Here is a 23,092-nt window from a genome sequence, read left to right as displayed (position 1 = left end):
CATTTTTCATTGACAGTTGGTGAAAGAGGAATGCAATAGGGTGTCTGCAAGGGGCTTTACAGAGACAGCAGCTCAGCCCTGCTTCAGAGCCGCCTTTATCCCTGCGAAGAACTGGTTTTTAAAGGATACATTAGGGGAAAGTCTGGCCTTTTTCGGTTCTTAATCGACTTGGGGTACTTTCTTCTTCTTCTGTTATTTGGGGGAGGAATGAACTCAACGGCGGCTTGTACGCTGGGTAATTTTCTGGGAAACGAACCCTCGGTAACTTTGCCCAAGTCAACACCAGCCGTCCACAGGCTCCAACTCTGGGCGTCTGGGTCAGACTGGGCTCTGGGCCTGCTCTGCCCCCCAGTTCCAGGGGGCCTAGGACAAGCCTCCTGCCCTTTCTGGCCATCACTCCCTCATCCGTTAACAAGTCTGCAAACAACCCGGGCCCTGTGGTTTTTCCATTGCTCAGTTTCAGGCGGTCATTTACTCCGCTCCCTCCTTTGCCCAAGGGAGACGATCACATCCCCCGAGGCATCTGTAAGGACCGAGCAGGGATGCGGGGGTGAGCGTGCCCAGCGGTGGTTCCCAGGGCTGCTCAGACTGGTCTCAAGTCCATCGCAGGTGGACAGGCCTGTGTCCAGGGCCAGCATGTGCCAGGGTGGCTACCCCCAGAGCCCAGAAGCTCCTGGGGGGCACAGAAGCTATTTGGTGCATTAGAGGAGCAGGAGGGAGGTGGGGATAAGGAAGCCCAGGGAAGAGGCCCCAAGCAGAGAAACAAGGCAGCGACCGGCGGGTATAGAGACCAGAGCCCAACACAGCCGGGGTCCCACCTCAGCGAGACCCTGCCCCCTCTGGCCTTGGTCCTCCATCTGGGAGAGGGCATCGGTAAACTCTAGGGGCCCAACCGGACGGGACGTCCTGCAAATGTCCTGAGAAGTTGAAGAGGCCCGGCCTACCCAGGAAGCCGGACCATAGGAAGGATGAATTCCCAAGGGCCGGCCTGGGCCCTCGCCCAGCACCAGAATCCAAAGACCGGGGCCCATGTGACAAAGCACAGTGAGGAGAGGCTGCTCTGTTTCTGCGGCCTGGGCGTCGCCTCTCACACCAGGGGTCTGTCCTGTTCCCCACCCTACCCCGAGTCACCCTGAAAAGACCGGCCAGCCCCCTCGCTGCTCTGGTGTCCCCCTCTGCAAAAGAAGAAGTTGGAAGAGGTGGCCTCCAGGAGCCTCCAGGCTCTGAGATGCCAGGATTTTCTGCCCCAGCGGATGGGAAGCCAAGAAATCGAGACTCCCAGGTTGGTTCTGTTTGGAGTATAGATGCGGCTAGAAAAATGTGCTGCTGAGCACTGGCTCCGGGCCCGGCCGCTGCCCAGTCCCTGGCTTGGGTCACTGCAGGAAGGCTTTAGCTGGGAACTGAAGGCACAGACACACTGTACAGAGTCCGCCCCCAGAGAGGCCTCAGCTGGACAGGCTTGTCACCGTCTCTCCACCACCGCGTTTTGATGATCTGTTTATGCGCCGCACACCCCCTCCCACCCCGGTGGAATGCAAAGCCCTTAGGGGCAGGGGCTGCGTGGTATTGACCCATCTCTGTACCCACAAGGCCGGGCCCAGGGCCTGGTACAGGGCGGGCTTGGGAAGAATGCAGAAATGCAAAGAATGAATGAGTGCGTCGGAAGGTTCTGATTCCAACTCCTGTGGTTCCAAGAGCTGTGAACTACCCCGGGGTGGGCTGCGTTGAAGCCACACCTGCAGGCCCAGCGCCAAGCACAGGCCCAAGGTGGGCTTCTGTGGGCGAGTTCACCCTACTTCCTCCCGTCTGCCCTCATCCCCGGGCGCCCGAAGGTCCCTTAAGTGTCTCTTCACCTAACGATGGGGGAAACTGAGGCCCAGGGTGGGCAGTGACTCAAGCGCAAGCGGCAAGGTTTAAGCCTGCTGACAACCAAACTGCACGCCCTCCCCTCGGAATCCCAGTGAGAGCTAATGTACCATTAATTGTAATTAACTAATTATTCCTGCTGCCAACTAGCGGAGGAGGAGCCGGGGGTGGGGGCCCCCCAGATGACTCAGTCATGTTTATAACATGCAAACCCATTTAGGAGCTTGTAAAGTCGCTATAGATGGCTCTTTGGCAACAGGGGAATAACCATTCCCTGTCTTCAGCTCGACAACGGTCGGGGCTGGGGGCCTCGGGGACCGGGGTTCTGAGATCCAACAGCGCCACCTACAGACCATGTTCGAAAATGCTCGGCTCCGGGACCAGCCGAGTGGGCGCTCAAGACCTCACAAAATCCAGGGCCTAAGAGACCACGAGGCCCACTCCTGCCCACCCCCTTCACGACGAGGAAACGGAGGCCTAGGCAAGGACAGGCCTGGCCCTCAGTTGCTCAGCTGCTTTGAAAATGCGAGTCTAAATTTAAGTCCAAAGTGGCAGATGTGATGGTTTTCATTCTCCATGAATTTGAAGTCTCTAAAGCGGGACGGTTCAGGAGAGGCACCGTGAGCAGCTTCCCAGACGCACCCGCTTCTGCTTCTCCCCTTCCGGGCCTTGCTAGTGCCCATCCCCTCCCCCTTCTCCACGTCCTCCTCCACCCCAGCCCTCCTTCGGCGCTGAATCTCAGTGGGGGGGGCGGGGGGGGCTGTACGTGCGCCTTGATGCGACCTCGGCCCTCCTACCCAATGACACGTGGGAGGGGACAAGACTGGACACCCTACAAGGCGAGCCAGGCCCTGACGCCCGTTAGCTATTCCTCTGTTGCACCATAAGAATAAAGATCGTGGGGCTTCCCTGGTGGCGCAGTGGTTGAGAATCTGCCTGCCAATGCAGGGGACACGGGTTCGAGCCCTGGTCTGGGAAGATCCCACATGCCGCGGAGCAACTAGGCCCGTGAGCCACAACTACTGAGCCTGTGCGTCTGGAGCCTGTGCTCCGCAACAAGAGAGGCCGCGATAGTGAGAGGCCCGCGCACCGCGATGAAGAGTGGCCCCCGCTTGCCGCAACTAGAGGAAGTCCTCACACAGAAACGAAGACCCAACACAGCCATAAATAAATAAATAAATTAATTAATTAATTAATAAAATTAAACTTAAAAAAAAAAACAACAAACAACTCTCCTTCCTAGATCTTCTTACGGCAGTTTTAACCTCTTTGATCATTAAATATATATTATAAAAAAAAAAAAAAAGAATAAAGATCGTATCAGCTCCCACGATGGGGCAGCTGTGCTGAGCCCCCGGACCAGCGCTCTACCCGTGTGACCTTGTCTGAAATCCACGTTTGTGAGACGCAGAGACCTAGTTAATCCACCCTTTGTAGGTGGGGAGACTGAGCCCACAGGGGTCTCCCCAAGAGCTGGCGGCGCCACCACCCTGGATGCTCCTCACGCTGTGATTGGCTGGGGGTGGGTACGGGGGGGTTCCAGCTGGGCCCTAAAGGACCAGGGGACTCAGATGGGAGCCGGGCTGGTTCCCAACAGGCCTCGGCTAAGCCACTGGCTGGGAAGACGAGGGGGCGTCTAGGTGGACCTGCCGTCTCCGGCCACTCACCCACGGTCATGCCGTCCATGTAGCGCTTGATGATATCGAAGGAGTCGCGGAGGTTCCCGTCTGTTATGTCGAAGATGATGTCAGCGTGGTTGGCAGGATACGCGGGCGTGATGGCCCGGAGGAAGATGATCTCTGCAGAGAGAAGCACGGCGTGGGCCCCGTGACCCCGGAAATGCCCCCCCAGGCAATAAGGACCCAACACGAGGGACCCCGTGCATGGAGAAGGGGGAGGGCCCCCGAGGGGCCCTAGATCATAGCCTGTCCCCCCTTCTCATCAACGGGGAAGCCGAGGCCTGGAGACACTGCGAGTCTGCCCTGAAGTCATGGAGCTGATCGGCAGCAGGGCCGGTGCTAGGAAGTAACTGGTGATGATTCAGGAGTCTCCCTGAAGCTGGGAAGATGGGGAAGGGGGCTGGATGATGGGATATGGGCGAGAGATCAGAAAGGGCAAGGGGGCAGGCTGGTCCCCTGCCCCACAGTGATGTGGGTCAGAAGCCATTTCTCAGGCTGGGCCAGGCAGTTTGGTGGCTGTATCCGTCTCCCGGGCCACCTGACACGAAGCCGGCAGCCTGCCCTGGGTGGGGAGCGCGAGGCCCCGATTTACCCCCGCCCTGTGTTATCTTGGCGGGGGGAGGATGTCCTCTTTCTGGGCCTCAGTTTCCTCACCTGTAAAGTGAATGAGGCAGCCCGCCAGTGCCCATCAAGGGTCCTCTCAACGCTAATGGTCAAGGTCTGGACTGCCTGGGCCCAAGACGCTGACAGGTATCTCTAACCACACCCAGCTCCCGCTAGAACAAAATTATGGACCAGCACTGGCCAGGAGGCCACAAAACCGGCCATTAGGGATTTGGGAAGGATTTGCGGTTTGGTGGAACCCGTCATTCTGCACAAGGCAAACAGCAGTCAGTGATTTTCTCCGACCCAAGTCCTCACACCCTGCGAAGATTCTGTGCCTCCCTTTTTCTAGAGGAACGAGTGGGCAGGTGGGGCAAGGGCCACCGGCTCCCGCAGGCAAGCACATCCCTGGGGTGCCTCTGGTGCCCTCCCACCCCCACGGCCAGGCTCTACGTTCCGGCATGTGCACCTGCATTACCCCCCAGGACCCCGTTGCCGTGTGTAAACACAGGGCAAACTGTCCGTCTTCCCTGAGACGGTCAGAGGGCTCTTTCATCTCACTGTGTCCCAGAGCCTGGCCCGAGCCTGACACATCGGAGGCTCAGTCGATGTTTACTGAGTGAATCCTCATGGCGAGCTCCTCTGATGGCCTCCACAGAGGGAGGTGGTGTCTGGAGACCACACCAGCCCTGGCACGTGGGCTGCACACCCCGAAGCAAGCCATACGGAGCAGAACCCCGTCCACAGCCCTCTGCCGGGCGCTGGGAGCCCGCTGCCCTGGACCTACCCGTGTGCAAAGGGGGCTGTGATGGCAGGTCTACACTGCAGGCCAGGAGCTGCCTGGGGGCAGGGCACACTGACTGCTTTACTGCTGGGCTCCCTGGAGCTGGTCTGGCCGCACCAGCCCATCTGCCCCTCGGTCTCCGGGATGATGCTTCTGTACGCAAATAGCATCAGTCCCAACCCTCAACGGGCTCCCAAAGCCTAGGAGTTGAAGCCCCAACTCCAAGTGCAGGCTCCTGCTCCCACCCTTTCAGCCCCTCTCTTGCCAAGCCGTCCACCACTCCAGCCAGAAAAACTTGGCTTTGTTCCTCAAAGGTCTACACTCCCCACTCACCTCCAGACGTTTCCGGAGGTTCTGCTCTGCCCTCCTCTCTCCGTGCTCCCCACTTTCACTAAGTTGCCTCCTACTGACCCCTCAGGACCCAGAGTGGAGTCACTGCCTCCTGGAGGCCCCCATAGCCCCGCGCTTGGCACAGAATCAACACTTAATAGCTATTTGTTGAACAACTGTAACCCCTAAGAAGAGACCCCCGAACTGAGAGCTGGGAATGGGCTGGAACGGTACCGCCACGTAGTCTGGGGACACAGAGGAGATGCAGAGGCAGGGAGGGGTCTACATTCCAAACCCCAAACCCACATCCCACCAAGGAGTGGCTCCTGCAGGCCAAGCTCTCAACTCCAGCAAGGGGGCTGCCTGGCAAGGAAGCTCCTGCAGACGATGGCCGCCCCCGGGACCCCTACGCCGGTTCCAAGCCGTGGGAGCGGCCACTCACCTTCGGGGCGGGTGAACTCGCGGAAGGTGGGCAGCGACACGACAGTGTGGGAGATGGTGTGCACTGGGTCCAGCACGCAGGTGACGTCATTGGGGCGGCAGGACTTGATGCAGCGGACGGTGTCTGTCTTCTCTTGGCGGAGCCTGAGGGGAACCACAGCACAAGAAGCGATGGGAAAGGTGGAACCAGCACTCCCACAGAGACTGGGGTCCGGGGAGGAGAAGCAGGTGGCCGGGTGGGACCACCTGTCCCAGAGATGGCTCCGTCGGAGACCCGCACTGGCCTCTGCAGCCCGGCTGCTCCAAGGGGATGCTTCTCTGCCCTTGCTGCCAACTGGACCAGAACCCAAACCCCCGAGACACGCCCCGGTTTCCGTCTGTCCCAGCTGGGATAAGCAAAGCTTTGCTATTTGCCAACTATACGAACTGAGCTTCAGTTTCTACAACTGCAGATCACATTCATTCATTCACTTGTTCAACAAGCGTGTTTTGAGCATCTGCTGGATGTCAGGCACCAGGGACACCAAAGCAAACAAGGGAGACAGGGTCCAGCTCTCCTGGGGCCCCGGGTCGGGGGGTTGCAGGGGTAATAAATGAGGGAGTGTATGTAAAGCACCCAGCTTGGTGCCCAGCACAAAGCGGTCAAATCTCCAGTATCACACGATGGACGGGGAGGAAGGAAAAGGGGCCCAAGTTTGTTACAGGTCTGGCCATATTTTTAAAACCTCTTTATCATAAAATAAAACACAAATGCAAGAGCTACACAAAACAAAGGTACCGTTGAATGAGTATTATAAGGCAAACCACTTTATAATCAGCACCCAGGTCAAGAAAGAGAGCTTCACCTGCCACCTGAGGCCCCTTCGTGGGCCCCAGACCCGTCTCAACCCCCTCGTGCACCCCCAAAGTAACTCCTGTCCTGACTATCCTAGCAATCACCTACCTGGGTTCCTTTACATCTGTGTCACATAAGTGTCCATCTCGAGACACTATCATTTAAACTTGTCCATTAAAAATTTTTTGTTATATCTTTCTTTTTTTATTTATTTGGCTGCGCCGGGTCTTAGTTGCAGCACGTGGGATCTTTGCTGCGGCATGCGGGCTCTTAGCTACAGCTTGCGGGCCCTAGTTCCCTGACCAGGGATCGAACCCTGGTCCCCTGCATTGGGAGCGTGGAGCCTTACCCACTGGACCACCAAGGAAGTTCCTGTTATATCTTTCTAAAGTCCTTTTTAACCTACAGGTTTCCTCTCCATTCCTTCATTTTCCATACAGTTTACCTGTTAGGGAAGCAAAGCATCTGAGCTATGGGGCTTCCATAGCTTCTGGACTTGCTGACTGCATCCTCATGGCGCAGCCCAGCGTGTTCCCCTGACCTCTGCATTCCCTGCCCACTGGCAGCCGGATCCAGACGCCTGATCAGATGCAGACCCAGGCCCTTCAGCGAAATGACAGGTGGTGGTGTGTCTTCCATCGGAGGCACGTGGTGTCTGGTCATCTCCTTTCTGTGACGTCAGCAGCTGCCAATGCTCAGGGTCCAGATCCAGTGACTCATCGGGGATGGCACAATGCTGTGGTCCGAGTCTATAATTTCTTTTTCACTTGTTAGTTTGAATACTTCTGTAAAGAGATGCTTCCCCTCATACACTATCTGGTTACCAGGGGGTATAGTTCATAGAGGAAAAGCAACATTAAGGCTTGATTCTTTCTTTGTGTTGACCTGTTTTCAGGATCATGAACTAGCGATCAGCATCCAGAGGTTATCAGTTGATTTTTTAAAAATATCAGTATGAACTCATAGATTTAAACTATTTGATAGACTTCAACCCATTGCAATTATTATCCTTTACTGGAGCTCAAGTTTTCCCATCTTTGGCCAGAGGGTAAATCGGGTTGGCTCCCAAGTCCTTTTGACCTGGCCCCAGGAATCCCTGATGGTTCTCTTGCTGTCTGGCTTGACAAGGCGGTCCAGCCTCATCTTACACTTTTACTGCCCCAGCTATTTCTCCAGGAAGTGTTGGGTTTGTTTTTTGTTTTGTTTTGTTTTTTAGTAGAAAATGGTATTTCAAGATCACAATCTGGATACCAGGAATGCTCAGTCCTACTGAGTTGGTCATTGTTTCTAGGCTTCTTCAGTGGACATTTTTAAAGATAAACTACATCATGAGTTCATACTGATATTTACAATTCAAAACAAGAACCACATAGTTTTTTACTTAATCTCTTCTATATACCAAAGGAATCTCCTTTTTTCCATATCAAAATCCTCGTTCTTAAGAACACAGGAGATGACAGAATATTCCATACTTATTTATTTAGTATATTTCATATGTGACCCAGTAGTCTCAGAATAACAATACTAAAATTACTACCACTAACATAATTAATTAGAATAATGTTTTTGGATATGTTCTCCCTATTCTACCTACAATTTTTAAATAGCTGTGCTATTTCTACATTGTCTGAGCCATTTCTTTCGGGTTTTTTTTCTTTTTTGCCACACCGCGTGGCATGCAGGATCTTAGTTCCCTGACCAAGGATCGAACCCGTGCCCCCTGCGGTGGAAGCACAGAGTCTTAACTAGACCACCAGGGAAGTCCCCATACTTCCCTTTTTTCTTATTGCACTCATTTAGTTGTAGTTCTATGAGTAACTATGTTTAGTGCTTGCATGTTGACAATTTCGCATGTTGATAATAGTTGGTGCCCTTTGTACAGGAAAGTCTGTTTTGTTGGGTATAAAATCCTTGGCTTACATTTTCTTGAATATCCTAAGTATTCATTTCCTTCTGGCATAAGTGTTGCTGTGAAGAAGTCTGATGATAATATAATTTTTTCCCATATAAATCACTTGCCGTTTTTGCCCAAATGCACAGGGATTTTTTTGTTTTCTCTTTGTCTTGGTGCTGGTTGCTCTGAGTCAATATCTTCAGGTATGTTGGGTGTTCTTTCAATATGGAATTTCAAATCTTTTTCTTAAAATTTCTGTAAAGTTTCATGACTTATCATTTTTAGTATTTACTGTTCCCCTCCCTTGTTTTGGGTTAGTTCTTCAGGGATTTCTATTATCTGTATGTATGTTGGATCTTCTTTGCCTATCTTCAACATCTGTCACTTTCTCTTCAAGCCTTTTCATCTCTTTTGTTATTCATTTTTCAATTTATAAATTTTTTCTTTTCAACTTCTCCTTAAGTATTTATTTCTGAAATTGCTTTCCGCTTTAATTTTAAATTATTTCTTGAGTTCCATCACTTCATTTCTTGTTTTTTCCTAATTCTGGCTTACATTTTTCCTTCATTTTTGGTAATTTTCTCAATCCTTTTAGTTTGTTTTGATATAGACTACAGTTTTGATCTAGTCTGTGAGCATATCTTCCTGGTGTACTTTCATTACCCAGAAGGATATCACTCTGTTCTTTATTCTCTTTTTTCCTACAATATCTTTTATGAGATTTAACCTGGATACTTTTAAGTTGATCATTTTTATGTGAAATTAGTTTTCCTGAAATTTGAGAAAGAGGCGTGGTTCACAGTGGTTTTTCAGACCTCACTGATGTCTGTGCTGGACAGTTGCACACATCACTTCATTTAACCTTCACAGCTTTTTCCTCTACACCACACTGCCTCCTTCCTTAGCTAATAAAATGCTTTGTTTTTCACTTGGGAATTTTAGAATGGGGCTGGTATGCAGGGCTTTCTGAGGAGAGGCTAGAGTAGCAAGCTGAGGAGCACTGACTCATCCCGGTAGCCCTGTCCCCTTCACAGCATGGGGCTGCACTTCTGAGAGCAGACTCCAGAGCCAGGCTGCCTGGGTTTGAACCCCGGGCCCACCTTACATCAGCATTGGGACTTTGGGCAAGTTACTTAACCTCTCTCCCTGATGTCTTCATTGTGAAATGAGGATCATAACAGCACTTTCCTCACAAGGCTCCGTGAGGGTTAGTTAAGCGCTTGGCACAGTGTCTGGCTCACAGAAAGCAGTGTCTAGGTGTTAGCTGTCATAGTTGTTATTATTTTCATCAGCATAATAACGATAATCATAATTATTACCCTCCACCCTTGGGAGCTTGCTTTAGTACAGTGACAGTCAGAAGGGCACACACATGGGAATTCCCTGGCGGTCCAGTGGTTAGGACTCTGCACTTTCACTGCCAAGGGTGCAGGTCCAATCCCTGGTCGGGGAACTAAGATCCCACAAGCCGCAAAGCACACTGTGCTTTTTGGCACAGCCCTCCCCCCCCCAAAAAAAAGTGTACACTGAGGTCCAGGAGTCGGAAGTGATGGCAGCTCTACAAACCCTCTGAACTTTTATTCCCCATTTAAATCAAGATCCAAATGAACACTCAAGTACCTTCCAATGAGTGGAGAAACCAACACTTATTAACTGCCTACCACATGCCAGACGCTGCCTCGTGTGTAAGTAACTTCACGTAATGTTCAAAATCATCCAGGAAGTGGGCCTTGAAGCTCTGAAAGGCAAATGACTTATCCGAGGTCACAGAACTAGTAAATGGCAAGGAGGACGTTAAAACTCTTGTGTTTTTGCTTGTTTGGTTGGTTGGCTGGCTTGGTTTGTTTTGTCTGCACTGTGTGATCTCAGCAGGATGATCCAGGAATACTGCTAAGTAGCCTCAAGGAACTGCAGGGAGGTGAGCAGTCAGGTAATTCCGATATCATCCCCCACATGTGCACTCAGGTACACACGGAGAAACATCAGAGGTGTCCTAAAATGGAACAGGCCACCTTAAGAGGCAGGGAGTTCCACAAACAAGGGCAAGTGCAAACAAAGCTGGATTGTCAGTTGATGGGAATGTTGTAGAGGGGATTCTGGCTTCTAAAGCCCCCGAGAATTTTCCCCCCATCTTAACACTCCTATGGGAAAAGTGCTTCTCTGGCCTGAATAATCTGGACCGTGATAAAATAATAATTGAATACATGATGAATCCTTGCTGTGTCTTGCTGATTTCACAGAAGAGGTGATATTTGAACTAAGCCTTGAAAATACTATCCACCCATCCATCATCCATCCATCCATCCATCCATCCATCCATCCATCCATCCATCCATCCATCCATATGTTTATTCGGATGTTTACTGAGTTCCTTCCACAGGCCAGACATTCTGAAAGTGTAGAGAACACAGGTACAATCCCTGCCTTCAAAAAGGCCCAGAGAAGTGGGGACGATAAAAAGTAACGATAGGGTAACTGCTCTGACGGAGTACGGCCGGCGCTAGAAGATCTCAGATTCAGGAAAGGTTTCACTGAGGAGGTGACTTCAGGGAGGATGGCAGTTTGCAGGAGTATGGCATGGCACATGCTAAAGCCAAGAGAAAGTGCATGCAGAGAAGGACCAGAGCCCTGTGTGACTGGAACACAAGCAAGGGGGTGAGCTAGAGCGGGGAGCGGGAAGGAGATGTAGCTGAAAAGACGGGCAGAGGCTGCAGCAGGCAGGGCCTTGAATGTCATTCCAAGGGAGTTGGGCTTCATCTGCTAGTGAAAGAATCATAGAAGTTTCTAAAGAGGGGAGGGACATAACCAGACTGGTCCTTCAGAGAGGTCCTCTGGCTTCAGCTTGGAAGATAGGAGACTGGAAGCCAGTCCAGACCAGAGATGCTCAGAGAGGGGTCTGGGAGACAGTGGGGGCTTGGAGATGAATGGCTAGGAGCATGCGTGTGTTCCCATGGCGAGTTAACCGCTGCCTCTGTCATAGGGCACTGGGCATAGTGTTAACTGTAGACCCGTCCTCTCCACTAGACAGCAAGGTGGGCCCTTTCCCCACTTTCCTTCCATGTACTTGTAGGAAGGACCTTAGGATCCTCCAGTAACCTTTACTTGATTCCTCTTGACATTCTGCCTTCCCTTCACATTTCTGCTTGAAAACAGCGCCAGCAGCCACAGAAATGCTAGACATGTAAAGCAATGTTGGCAGGAAGTTATCCATTCCCTCAACAGACAGGGGTAGAGCACCTACTGTGTGCTAGGCCCTGCCAGGAGCTAGCGACACGGCACTGAATGAGACAGACTTGGTCCCTGCCTTCATGGAGCCTTCTGGATGGTGGGGAAGACAAAAGTAAAACAGATAAATAGGAACTGCAAACTGTGATGAACATCACAAAGGCAGTGTTATGAGAAAGACTGACAGAAGAATATAACCAAAGGATGTCGTCAAGGGAGGCCCAGCTGAGATAGGAACATATAGGCTGAGGTTTAACCAACATTCAGGCCAAGGGTGCAAATGCATGTGCAAAGGGCCTGAGGCAGCAAAGAGCTGGGCAGTGTGGCTCCAGGGAGGTGAGCGAGGGGAGAACAATTTGAGGTCAGGCTGGAGATGGACATTAGCACTAAATGATGCAGGGCCTTGAGAGGCACGTTGGGGACTTGGCTGGGATCATGGTGGAAGAGTCAAAGCTGTGTAGTCAGCAAACCGAGGTTCCAATACCCATGTGTGATCTTGGGCAAATCACTCGCCCCCTCTGAGTCTCTCTTGGGATGAAACACCTGCCCCACAGGATGGGAAGTAACGCATATGAAGGACCTGACGCTGCCTTAGGGGTTCCCACGAGCGGCACATTCATCGTGCTGTCCTTTGCCTCTTCCTGGTACGAAGCTGAGAACCTTAGTGGAGGGAACCGACCTCACTTAGGTAAGGGCTGCATCCAAGATGCTGCGATTGCATTCAGTGTTTTTCCACAAGTTCGGGTTTCCCATCAAGACAAACAGAAAGGGAGGTTTGAGTCTCATGATAGAGCTTTCTTGCTTCGGTTAAAGGCTCAGCTCCTGGTGACACAATGAGGAAACGAAGCTGGGGCCAGTAGACCTGGCTCCTAGGCCTGGCTCTACCACAAATGGCCCACGTCACCTCGGCCAAGCCCCTCCCCTTCTCTGGGCCTCAGTTTCCACATCTGTGAAGTGAGAGGGGACGGAGGTCAGTCATCCCTGGGGGCGTTCGTCACCTCGTCCTCTGGGCTAATAAACACAAGTGGAGGAGAGAGAATCATGTCAGATGAAACACCCGAGCCTCGTTCTCTCCGGGCCTGGGCTCCAGCGGTGTGGAATGTGACCCCCACCAACGGGGGCCCCTGGGCGCACACTCCTCACGGAAAACACTCCTTGGTCACCCTTGGGGGCGCCAGGCGGTGCTCGGCTCCCCCCTCCCCACCGGGGACAAGCAGCACAGAGACACCCGACCGCACCAAATAAAACCAAGGCACGCCAGCCATGCTGTGTGGGATCGCCCGCTGAACCTTTATTCGGATCCCGGAGGGGAGGGTGAGGAAAGCAACAAGAGGGGGCCCCCCCACGGCCCAAAGCGCGTGTTCAGAGCTCTGCGGACACAAAGATGTAAAGCTTGGCCACAAAGGAGCTGACGGTGCCGTGGCGCGAGAGGTCCATCCTGACGGTCAGGAGCAAGTCCCTGGGCTCGGGGACGGGCTTGGTGAGGGCCACCACCCCACTGTGGTGGCTCACCTTCTGGGTGGTGAAAAAGCCCTCCTCGTTGCCGCCGGTGATGGCCAGCTGCATGCTGTCCCCGGGGACGGCACTGGAGGGGCCCATGCGGAAAACCACGGCGGGCACTTGGATGTTGGTGGGGAAAGAGAGGTGGTAGTAGGTTATTCTCAGAGGCAGCTTGGGGCACTCCTGATTCTCATGGCAAGGCAAGCGCTCGCAGCGGCTGCAAGAAAAGTGGACAGAGAGAAAGAAGAGGGTTAGGGCCCATCCAGCAAGCGGAGAAACAACAGAGCATGGGGGCGGGGAAGCGGGGGCTCGCTGGGCGGGGCCTCCCGCCGCCCCTCTGGCCAATCAGCCAACGGGAAGAGCACCCCTCACTCACCTGTGGGAGGTGCCGGGGACCTCCGGGCTGCGGGCTCAGGCACTAGCCTCTTCCAACACCCTCAGGGGGCGCTGGGTGGCTGGGGTCAAGGGTTGTGCCTGGAGCGAGGTGTGTCCCCTTCTCACTGGCAGAGCCCCACCCCGGGCTGTCCTCACCAGGCACACCCTGCCCTCTGAGTGTCGTCCAGGCTCCTGGCTCCTCGCCCACACAGTGGTCAGGGCGACACAGGGCTCCTGAGTGGGTCTCGGAGACGACCCCCGAAGTGAGTGTCTGCACGCCGGCAAGCCCGGCTGCTGCCGTCTACGGAGTGCCCGGCTATTGGTCATCACGCCTTCGCTAATGCGATCACACCCGCATGTGGATGGGGGCTGAGGGCCATTTTTCAGATGGGGAAACTGAGGCTGAAAGAGTCAGTGGCCTTCCTGAGGTCACAGAGTGAGTGAGGAAGCTAGATTTGTGCTCAGGCAGTGAGGTCTGTTCCCCGTCTTCCCTCGTTAAGCCCTGTGCTCTAGGCCCAGTTCCCCGTCTGTGTCCGCAGGGCCAACCAGGGCTTGAGACGGAGATGGAGGGATGTTCTAACTTCCTGTGACAGGATGGGGACAGGATCTAACTTCCTGTACAAGGATGGGGACAGGTTCTAACCTACTGTCACAGGACGGGGACAGGTTCTAACGTCCTGTCACAGGATGCGGACAGGATCTAACTTCCTGTGACAGCATGGGGACAGGTTCTAACTTCCTGTACAAGGATGGGGACAGGTTCTAACCTACTGTCACAGGACGGGGACAGGTTCTAACTTCCTATGACAGGATTATCAGGATAGGTTTTAAATTCCTGTGATGGGATGGGGACAGGTTCTAACGTCCTGTGACAGGACGGGGACAGGTTCTAACGTCCTGTGACAGGACGGGGACAGGTTCTAACGTCCTGTGACAGGACGGGGACAGGTTCTAACGTCCTGTGACAGGACGGGGACAGGTTCTAACGTCCTGTGACAGGACGGGGACAGGTCCTAACGTCCTGTGACAGGATGGGGACAGGTTCTAACCTACTGTCACAGGACGGGGACAGGTTCTAACGTCCTGTGACAGGACGGGGGCAGGTTCTAACGTCCTGTGACAGGACGGGGACAGGTTCTAACTTCCTGTGACAGGATGGGGACAGGTTCTAACGTCCTCTGACAGGATGGGGACAGGTTCTAAAGCCCCGTGACAGGACAGGGACAGGTTCTAACGTCCTGTGACAGGACGGGGACAGGTTCTAACTTCCTGTGAGATGATAAGAACAGGGCCTATCTTCTGCCTCCTGAACTCCAGGCCCATCACACTCTGAAGGCAACTGCCTTAGAAGCAGAGCCAAGGTGCAGAGCCCTACGGGACCTGACAGAGCACATCCCAGGAAGTTCTGCCACCTTGACTGTGTTTGGATTCTCCAGCCACGAGCATCTACTGTCCTAGTCTTCTATCACGCCTCCATTTCAACTTTTTTAGTTTCCATGCCTCTTGTTAGGTGACTAGGACTTATTTACACTTGGCATTTATTGTGAGCGCTGTCTCTTTTTACATCCTATGTCCAGGATGTAAAATCCTTTCTTTCAGTTGGCCATTTACCACTCTGAGTTCTTAGAAAGGGCGGCCCTGGGAATGAGCTCCAGGCTAGTGAAGGTGTGTGAGGATCAGGAACACTGAAGAGGAGGGTCCTGCGTGGGAGGGGGCTCAGAGGCAGAGGGGAGAGGCAGGAAAGAAGGCAGGCATGCGTGCTGCTGAGGGGCAGTGCTCCCCCCCAAAGACACCCAGGTCCAGGCCAGATGGGAGTGCGCCAGGTGACTGTGGAGAAACCGAGGGACAGGGCCTGGCCTTGTGCTGGGTACACTGGGGCTTCTGCTTCCCCAAGCTCACCTCACTGTCCCACCCGGTTCTCCTTATTCTACTGACGAAGCTCAGTGAGGACATGTAATTTGTCCACGACTCCACGGTCTGTACTAAATGCCAGAAGCAAAGTGGGCCTGTCTCACTTCAAAGCCTGTGTGTACACGCACGCGCACACACACACACACACACACACACACACACACACACACACACGCCCCAGCTGCTTCAGGAAGGGCCTGGTGGATCTGGCCAGCAGGTGGCGCCAGCGTCTCCTTCATGTGCGTTAAGTTTTCCCACGTCTCCCATATCCAAGGCCAGGATTTTGATTCGCCAGAGGATTAAGCCGGCATGGGTGGAAGGCAGGGAACATGAGGTGTGCATGAAGTTCTGGCATCACACACCAGAGAGCTGGATACTCCTTCCTCCTCAGTGGTCCCCACCCACCCCCAACCCCACAGGGTCACCAAGCGGAGCCCCCAAGCCCTTCCTCACTCTGGGCCTTTCTGGGCCTGGCTCCTTTCAGACTGCTTGCTTCCCAAGGGTGGGGCTGTGGCTCTCTGGCTTCATCTCCAGTACCAGCTCGACACCTACATGCTTTCTACCTGCACACGAGTAAATACGGGCCTGATTTTCCTGGTCAGTTCCAACATCAATTATCCTATCCTGCTCTCCCCCATACTTGCCAAAACATCTCAGAAAGCATAACAACTGCCTCTGGCAAACTGCCTGTCAGCCTGGGGACGGCAGCAAAGTCTTTGTTAGCCAGTGTGTCTAGACAGAGGAGGGGCCGTCGCCACCGCATCTATTACGGAGCAGAGGAGGCCGGGACCCCCGGGACCACGCACCTTGGTTTCCATCTCGACCCGCGTGAGAGAACAATGTGCCCCGATTTTTCAGTTCAACGAATTTGATCAGGACACCCCAAGTTCCATGAAAATGCAATTACTGAGGGCCACCACACACCAGAGAAAAAAGGTCCTCAAGGCCAGTCCCTTCTCTCGGGAGGCACGGCCATTCTGGCCGCCCTCCAGGCTGTCTGATGCTCGCAGCCATCCCTGCTGGCACTTCCCTGACTTTCAGGCTCCTGTCATTCTGGACACAAGCCCCAGGAACCGGCCGGGGCAGGGCTCCACCCGCTCTGCCCACCCGCATTACCGCCTGGGGCCGAACAGCTGTGCCAACCAAGGCTGCCCAGCCTCGCTCTGGCTTCCGAGACCCCGGGTGTCAGGGGCCTGCCCCGCCGAGGGGGTAAAGAGGATGTTTTCGGCCCCACCCCAGGCTCTGGGACACTGAACGTTCCTCCCGTGGGGAGGAGGGAATTGTGTGCTCGGGATCTTAACAGCCCGGTCAGTCCGTGAGGCGCAGCCCTGCGGTTTGCGGCCCAGCCTGCTGGGTCATGTTCCAGTTACCACTGGCCAGAAGGAGGCTGTGTGGGAGAGGGAAGGCTGAGGCCCAGAGACAGAAAGACAAAGAGACACAGAGAGAGAGAGAGAGAGAGAGAGAGAGAGACTCAAATCTTGCCTGTAAAGGCTCTCTTAATGTTAACCACAGAAGTGCCAGTTACTGGGTCCTTCCTAATGCAGCTTTTTTGAATTTTACAAACTGATTTCTGAAGGTCAGATAGTAAATTCTTTAAGAGGATTTTTGTGGAGAAGGAAAAGGGCTGTAGAGTAGAAAACTCCAGCCTGAGGGGTCTGCAGTGCTGAGAGAGGGTCGGCCCCTCCTCACCTGGAGCTCCGGCCTGCGTCCTGCCCACGTCGGTCTACATGACGTGTCAGTGACCTGTCACCGTGCTCACCCTAAGCTAGCAGTGCTCCTGTGGTCCCAGAGGAACCCCCCCAACGGGGACGAGGCAACCAGGATGAGACCCCCTATGGCCCCTCAACCTGGGATTCCAGGCCCGGCCCTCACTTCCTGTGCCTGAAGCTGGGCTCCTGGCTGGTCCATGATTCCTCAGCAGGGTTAACAAAGGAGAAATTGTAACTAGACAGATTCCCATGTGCAGCAGGCACGGCCCCAGGACCACACAGCCCTTCAGGAGCCCATGTCTCGTCTTCCCATCTAAGGGCTGAGCGACCCTAGACCTGCCAGTCACACAGTCAGCCCACAGGCACACAGGCAGCAGCAGAGCAAGGGCTGCAGAGCTGCTCTGAGGAACCTCTGGATTCTGAGGACGGGACCAGGGGGGGCAGTTTTCATCCTCCTCACCACCACTGCTGTCTGGGCACCAATGCTGGCCGTGGGCTGGGCACGTGGAGCGTTACCGCCAATCCTCATTAATCCTCCAGGCACTGACAAGCAGGGATTGTCAACACTGTGTTACAGAGGCAAAAAGGGCCCTTGGGTGACCAAGACCCAAGGTCATGGCACCGAGGAACAGGAGAGCCAGGTCCGGAAGCCAGGATGGGACCCAGGCCTGGTTCCTCCCTCCTCCAGGCAGCCTCCCAGGCCATGCCCCAACCCAGACACCAGGGCCCACCTTCCCTCCATCCATAAATACTGGCAGTAAAACACGCCTTGGGGCGCCTATCCACACCCCCCAGGGCTGAACTCAGGGCAAGCGGTATGGAGGTGGCTCAGCCCCACAATCGCAGGTCACCCTACAGGAACCCAGGAGGGCGATATCACCGCCCCCTTTACAGCAAGAAGCTCACGGGACCTGGTCACGGTCAAGGTCAAGGGGCCTGGAACTGACTGAGCTTAGGAGGCAAACCTGAGTGAGCCGGACACCAAAGCCAGATCGTTCATCTCAATGCCAGACAGCATCTCCATGAGGCCCGAGAACAGCCACAGGGGCTCAGTCAGGACCCTCAGGGCGGGGACCACGCCTTTTCCCAGCTCCACTCGCCTCCCAGCCTCTGCTCCGGCCGCTGGGTGGCGCTGGTGAGCGGCATGCTGGTCAATGGGGCCACAGTCTCCCCTGGAGGGGCTGCCTGGAGTCTCATCCTCCCCCTCTCACCTTGACTGCGGGTAGGGGCTCACTTTCTGCCCTTTTAATACAGAGAATGACGGAGCCCCCTCTTTATCATCCTCTGGGGGGCAGGCTGAGGAACCCAGGGGTGGAGACAGACCAGGCCCTGGAGCACCAGTCCCTCGGTCAGCAGAATGTGGTTCCTCGCTGAATACCCCATATTCACGGCCAGGACTCCTCTGTTCCCCTTTAATGCAGGTCCACAGCCCCGCTCCAATCCCACCCCTCGCTCCCTCTCCCTCTGCCTAACTCAGCTCCTCCTTCCCCCTTCACTCAAGCATTGCCAACTCCAGGCCCCTCTGCCTACCGTGCTCCCCGCCAGAGCCGGGGGGGCCCTCCTTGGTCTCAGTACCCCTGCACTCTGCCCACTGCCGTTCTGCATGTGCTCCTCGGGGGCTCAGAGCAGGGGATGGGGGGCCTTTGCGGGCCCACTGTCTGCCCAGGTGCCTGCACAGGCTCACAGAGAACATTCCCCAAACAAGTAAATTACTTTCGCCGGCACTGCGGGGCGGCGAAGGATTCCACAACAAGCATCAACGCGGTGGGGGGCAGGGGGCAACTTCAGCCACAACCTCAGGACACGACGCTAGCCTGCCGGCCTGCCCACCCCCAGCTTAGGAGGCGTGAAGACCCTGCACAGGGCAGCCTCCGCCCCTTTTGCTTTCGTGATCGTGTGTGAGTTATACATGGAGAGCAATCAGCCAGTCTTCCAGAATCCTCAGACCCAGACACAGACAAGGGCCTGGAAGTGAGGGAATGCAGACACACAGCAGCGCAGCCTCAAATTAAGGATACGGATCTTTCTTCACGGCTCAGGGGAGCACCGACACTGCCCACTTAGCTGTTGCATAACCCACAGGCTCTTTGGAATGCTGGCAAACCCAGTTCTGGAGTGGCTTCTCCCTACCTGGCAAGCAGGCCCGCTGGGGAAACTGAGAGGACCTGCGGGGGGCAGGAGTGGCAAGGCCGGGGGATGAACACCCCCGACGCCGGGAAGAACACTGGAGCCGTCTGAGCGTCTCCTGCTCTGGCATTTGGCCAGCAGGAGGCGGGGCCAGAACAGCAAGTGGACGCTGGGGCCTGGGACCCCGCCCAAGATGGCACTGACCAGGGCCAAGGCCAAGAGGCCAAGTCTCCCAGGCAGCCTGGCTGTGTGCTGGCTTTGAGCACTTCCCGGGGCTGGAGGGAAGGGGTCATGCATCCACGCTCCTGAGATCGGCTCCCACTGTGGAGCTTTTCCTGAAACAACTGCCGGGGGCACGAAAGGAGACCCATCTGATAAAATAAGGGATGGGGTCGTGTGCGGCGAGACCAGAGGGTCCTCACTGCTCCCTGAGGAACAGGGCTCCTGGACACCCCAGCAGGATATATCCCGGTGGCCTGAGAGTGAGTGAGCGTACGGTGACATATGGACACACAGCTTCAAGCTGAGGACACAGAACCTTTCGTGCTGTTCCCACGCCGTCACTGGGCTGAAGAGAGTCTGGTTTTCAGGTGGGGTCATCTAACAATGACACCCCAACAAGTCACGTCGGCTCACCCAGAGTCATCGTTACCTTTATCTGAGTCAGAGCAGGTTCTGCTATCTGCATGTCACAGATGAGGAAACTGAGGCCCAGAGAGCTGTCCCTTGCCCAAGCCTTCACCCCAGGGAGCAAGAGGGTCGGGGTTTCTCCCTGGCTCCATGCACAGGCGAGTCTGGGAGCAGGCCTGCCAACCTTGAGCCCATATGAGGTCACTACCTTCACTTTCTGCAACCAGTCTCATTGGCATTTAGGCGCCTGAGAACCAGGGATCCTTGATTTTCCCAAGACCCACGTGGGAGGGCACGGCTCATTAACCACCCGCCCAGGCCGGGAGCCGGGCCCCCAGGAAGGCCAACACAGACAGACAATCGCGGGGACCGAGGGACTTACGTGTCTGCGGAGCGGCGGTAGTTCTCTGGACACTCAAAGGCCAGGCAGCGGAAGCCGCCCTGGATGTTGAAGCAGGTCTCGTTGATGGAGCAGTTGTGGATGCCGGTCACACACTCATCAATGTCTGCAGGAGATCCCAAGGCAGCACGGTGAAGGCCAAGGCCCCCCAGCCGCCCCCATCCACAGACAGGGGTGCCCAGGCCTCCCATCAACCAGGGTCGGGGGGACCAGGCCATCCTTGCCCTCCACTGGCTGCTCTCTGGAGCAGAGCCCTGTGCCAGCTTTTTTACTTATAGGAGATTATATTTAATATACCTATTATTCACAATCCCAGGAGTAAGCATAATAATGATAATGGCAAACACTATATGACAGCCCTTAAAGTGTTTTGCAGGAAACACCTGCTTCTCATTATAATTAAATGAGGCAAGTAGTGTTATTATCCTCATTTTAGGGAAGAGTCATAGGGGTTAAGTGACTGGCCTAAGGTCACATATTTGTAAGTGACGGAGTTGAGCTTTGAACCCAGGCAGCCAGTGCCTCTCTGAGGCTCCCGAGTTGTGTCAGCCTTACCTCACGTGCCACTAGTAACATCCTAGGAGGGAGTGAGCAGAAGCCACTAGCCCCATATTACAGATGAGGAAACTGAGGCTTAAAGGGATTCTATGTTGGGCCCAGTGTCCAAAGTCAGTGACTATCTGGGCTGGACCGGAACCCGGCCTGAGGCATGTCACGAGGTCACCCTGGACATGGGGAGCCGTCCCCTTCCCACAACTGACCGGAGCAGCCAAATGGTGGGCCCAGGGGATGTCACCGTGCCAGAGGCATCTGTTAAGAGATGCCAAATCCTGACCATTGGTGGCAAAAACAGCACTCCCCAATCTCAAAGGCTGAGGCTCAGGAATGTGTTTTCACTGTGTCTGGCAGGACCCCAGCCTGCGGTGAGGGCGCCTGGCCAGGTCATCTGCTTCGTCAGAAATGTGAAAACAGAGCAACTTCCATCCGGAGCTCTGGACGAGCTGAGCGGGTCCCTCCCAGGAAACGCCACAGCTCCTGCCCGCCTCTGACCAAAGTCTTCAAACCTTCTTCATGACCAGCAAGGACATCTGCAGGACCCGGGCCCTCCACAGCCTCTGGGCCACCAGCCCCATGTGGGGACTCATCAGGAGGGGCTGGACAGAGCCAACTTCTGACTCAGCTTCTGCGGCCATTCCCGGAGGTGAGGCCCACGCGCCCGTTCCAGGGTCGCTCCTTCACAAATATCTACTTAGCACCCCCCTCAGTAACCAAATGGACGGTTACAGGACGCTGATGACCCCTGGAGTGTTCTTAGAAATGGGAGCCTAGTACAACAGGATGGACGCCGCTCGCCCCTCGTTTAGCCGACCCCCGGGCCCCTGCGGCACCCTCCAGCCATAGTGTCCCTAAATACAGAGACCTCTGGGTTGTCACACACCCTGACCAGGCCCATCCCCTCGCCAAGTGGGGATCAGCACCCCGGGACAGAGGCCTGCGCTGTCTGCTCACTGCTTTGCCCTTAACACCCAGCAGGGCCTGGGTTTGTCGAGTGACTGAACGGAAGACTAAACGGCAGTGCTAGGCTATGGGGTCTTCCGGGCACTGACGTCCTGTGTCCTCCATGGTGGGCATCTTCCTAAAGGCTGTCAGCCCCACTTCGGGCCCTCTTGGGGCTGCCCAGGGCAGGGTGGGGGGCTCAGAACCCCCGGCGGACAAGTGTGCCCGGGGATGGGAGACCAGGGTGCCCGTGGAGCCCAGGACACACCCAGGATGCAGAGCTGTTCCCTCTCCGAACGCACCCCGTCTGTGGTGTGGCTGCCAGGCCTCAGCCCCCCAACATCGCAGAGTCCCGAGCCGGCCTGAGACACCCCGGAGTCCCACCCCGCTCACCTTGGCAGTTGCGGCCGTTGGGAGCCAGTCTGTATCCGGTCGAGGGGCAGCTGCACTGGAAGCTTCCAGGGGTGTTGAGGCAGCGGTAGGAGCAGATGTGGCCCCCGGTGGGCAGGGCGCACTCGTCGATGTCTGTGACGGCAAAGCCCACCCTCAGCGTCTGTGCGGACCCCGGCTGGGCTACAACCCCCCGTGGTGGGCTGAGCTGCGGCCTGGAGGGCAGCCGCACGGGACAAGCCGGACATGGCGCGGGGGGCCTCAAAGTGCTGCGGCTGGAGCGGCCTCAGAGACCATCACGCCAGAAGGGGAAACTGAAGCCCAGAGAGGGTAAGAGCCTAGCCTAGGGCCACACAGCAAGTTCATGGTGTGAAGTGTGCACGTGGAAGGGGAGGAGGGAGACTGGGGAACCGGTGGCGGGGGGCGGTGCCCAGGGCTTCAGAATGACACACGTAGAGGTGCCCTGGCTGGCTACGTCCTAATGCTGATTATTGCCCCCCTCACCCATTCCTCACCCACCACTGCCCTGCTTGAGTCCGGGCACACATGGCGATCCCCACTGTCATGTTTCATTTTACTAAAGAAAAATCTGTGAGTGGCTTTGCACCTTTACAAATTTCACGCTCAACGATGGGTAAAGTGCATCCAAATAAATCTCAGTTAGAGGGAAAAAAAAAAACAAACCACCCGGCAGCCAGAAGGAGATGGGGGATGGGGATCAGGGGAGGGGTGCTTTCGCCCTCAGCCGAGCGGGGAGCCCTCACCTTCGCAGGTGACCCCATCCACGTCACTGAGCTGGTAGCCTCGACGGCAGTAACACTGGTAGGAACCGTAGACGTTGGCACACTCCTGGCTGCAGGGGTTGCTGCTACACTCATTCACGTCTGAAAGAGAGG

General features: G+C 55.2%; 1 protein-coding gene across 2 annotated transcripts in view; it reads right to left on the bottom strand.

Annotated features, from left to right (window-relative positions):
* FBLN1 (fibulin 1) overlaps positions 1-23,092 on the bottom strand; it is an 80,503-nt gene that overhangs the window by 15,867 nt on the left and 41,544 nt on the right. The window contains exons 12-16 of one of the 2 annotated variants that reach the window (XM_068559863.1): positions 22,961-23,080; positions 22,200-22,331; positions 20,292-20,415; positions 5,705-5,847; positions 3,534-3,665 (exon numbers count right to left, since the gene is read on the bottom strand). In XM_068559863.1, the coding sequence (XP_068415964.1) occupies positions 3,534-3,665; positions 5,705-5,847; positions 20,292-20,415; positions 22,200-22,331; positions 22,961-23,080 (651 nt within the window). Of the gene's footprint in view, positions 1-3,533; positions 3,666-5,704; positions 5,848-12,921; positions 13,375-20,291; positions 20,416-22,199; positions 22,332-22,960; positions 23,081-23,092 lie in introns of those variants that run through there. The other variant, XM_068559864.1, reaches the window with a different exon arrangement.

Source organism: Eschrichtius robustus, chromosome 13 (assembly GCF_028021215.1).
Source record: "Eschrichtius robustus isolate mEscRob2 chromosome 13, mEscRob2.pri, whole genome shotgun sequence".
Classification (NCBI taxonomy): domain Eukaryota; kingdom Metazoa; phylum Chordata; class Mammalia; order Artiodactyla; family Eschrichtiidae; genus Eschrichtius; species Eschrichtius robustus.
This window is presented reverse-complemented; position numbering and strand designations above follow the sequence as displayed.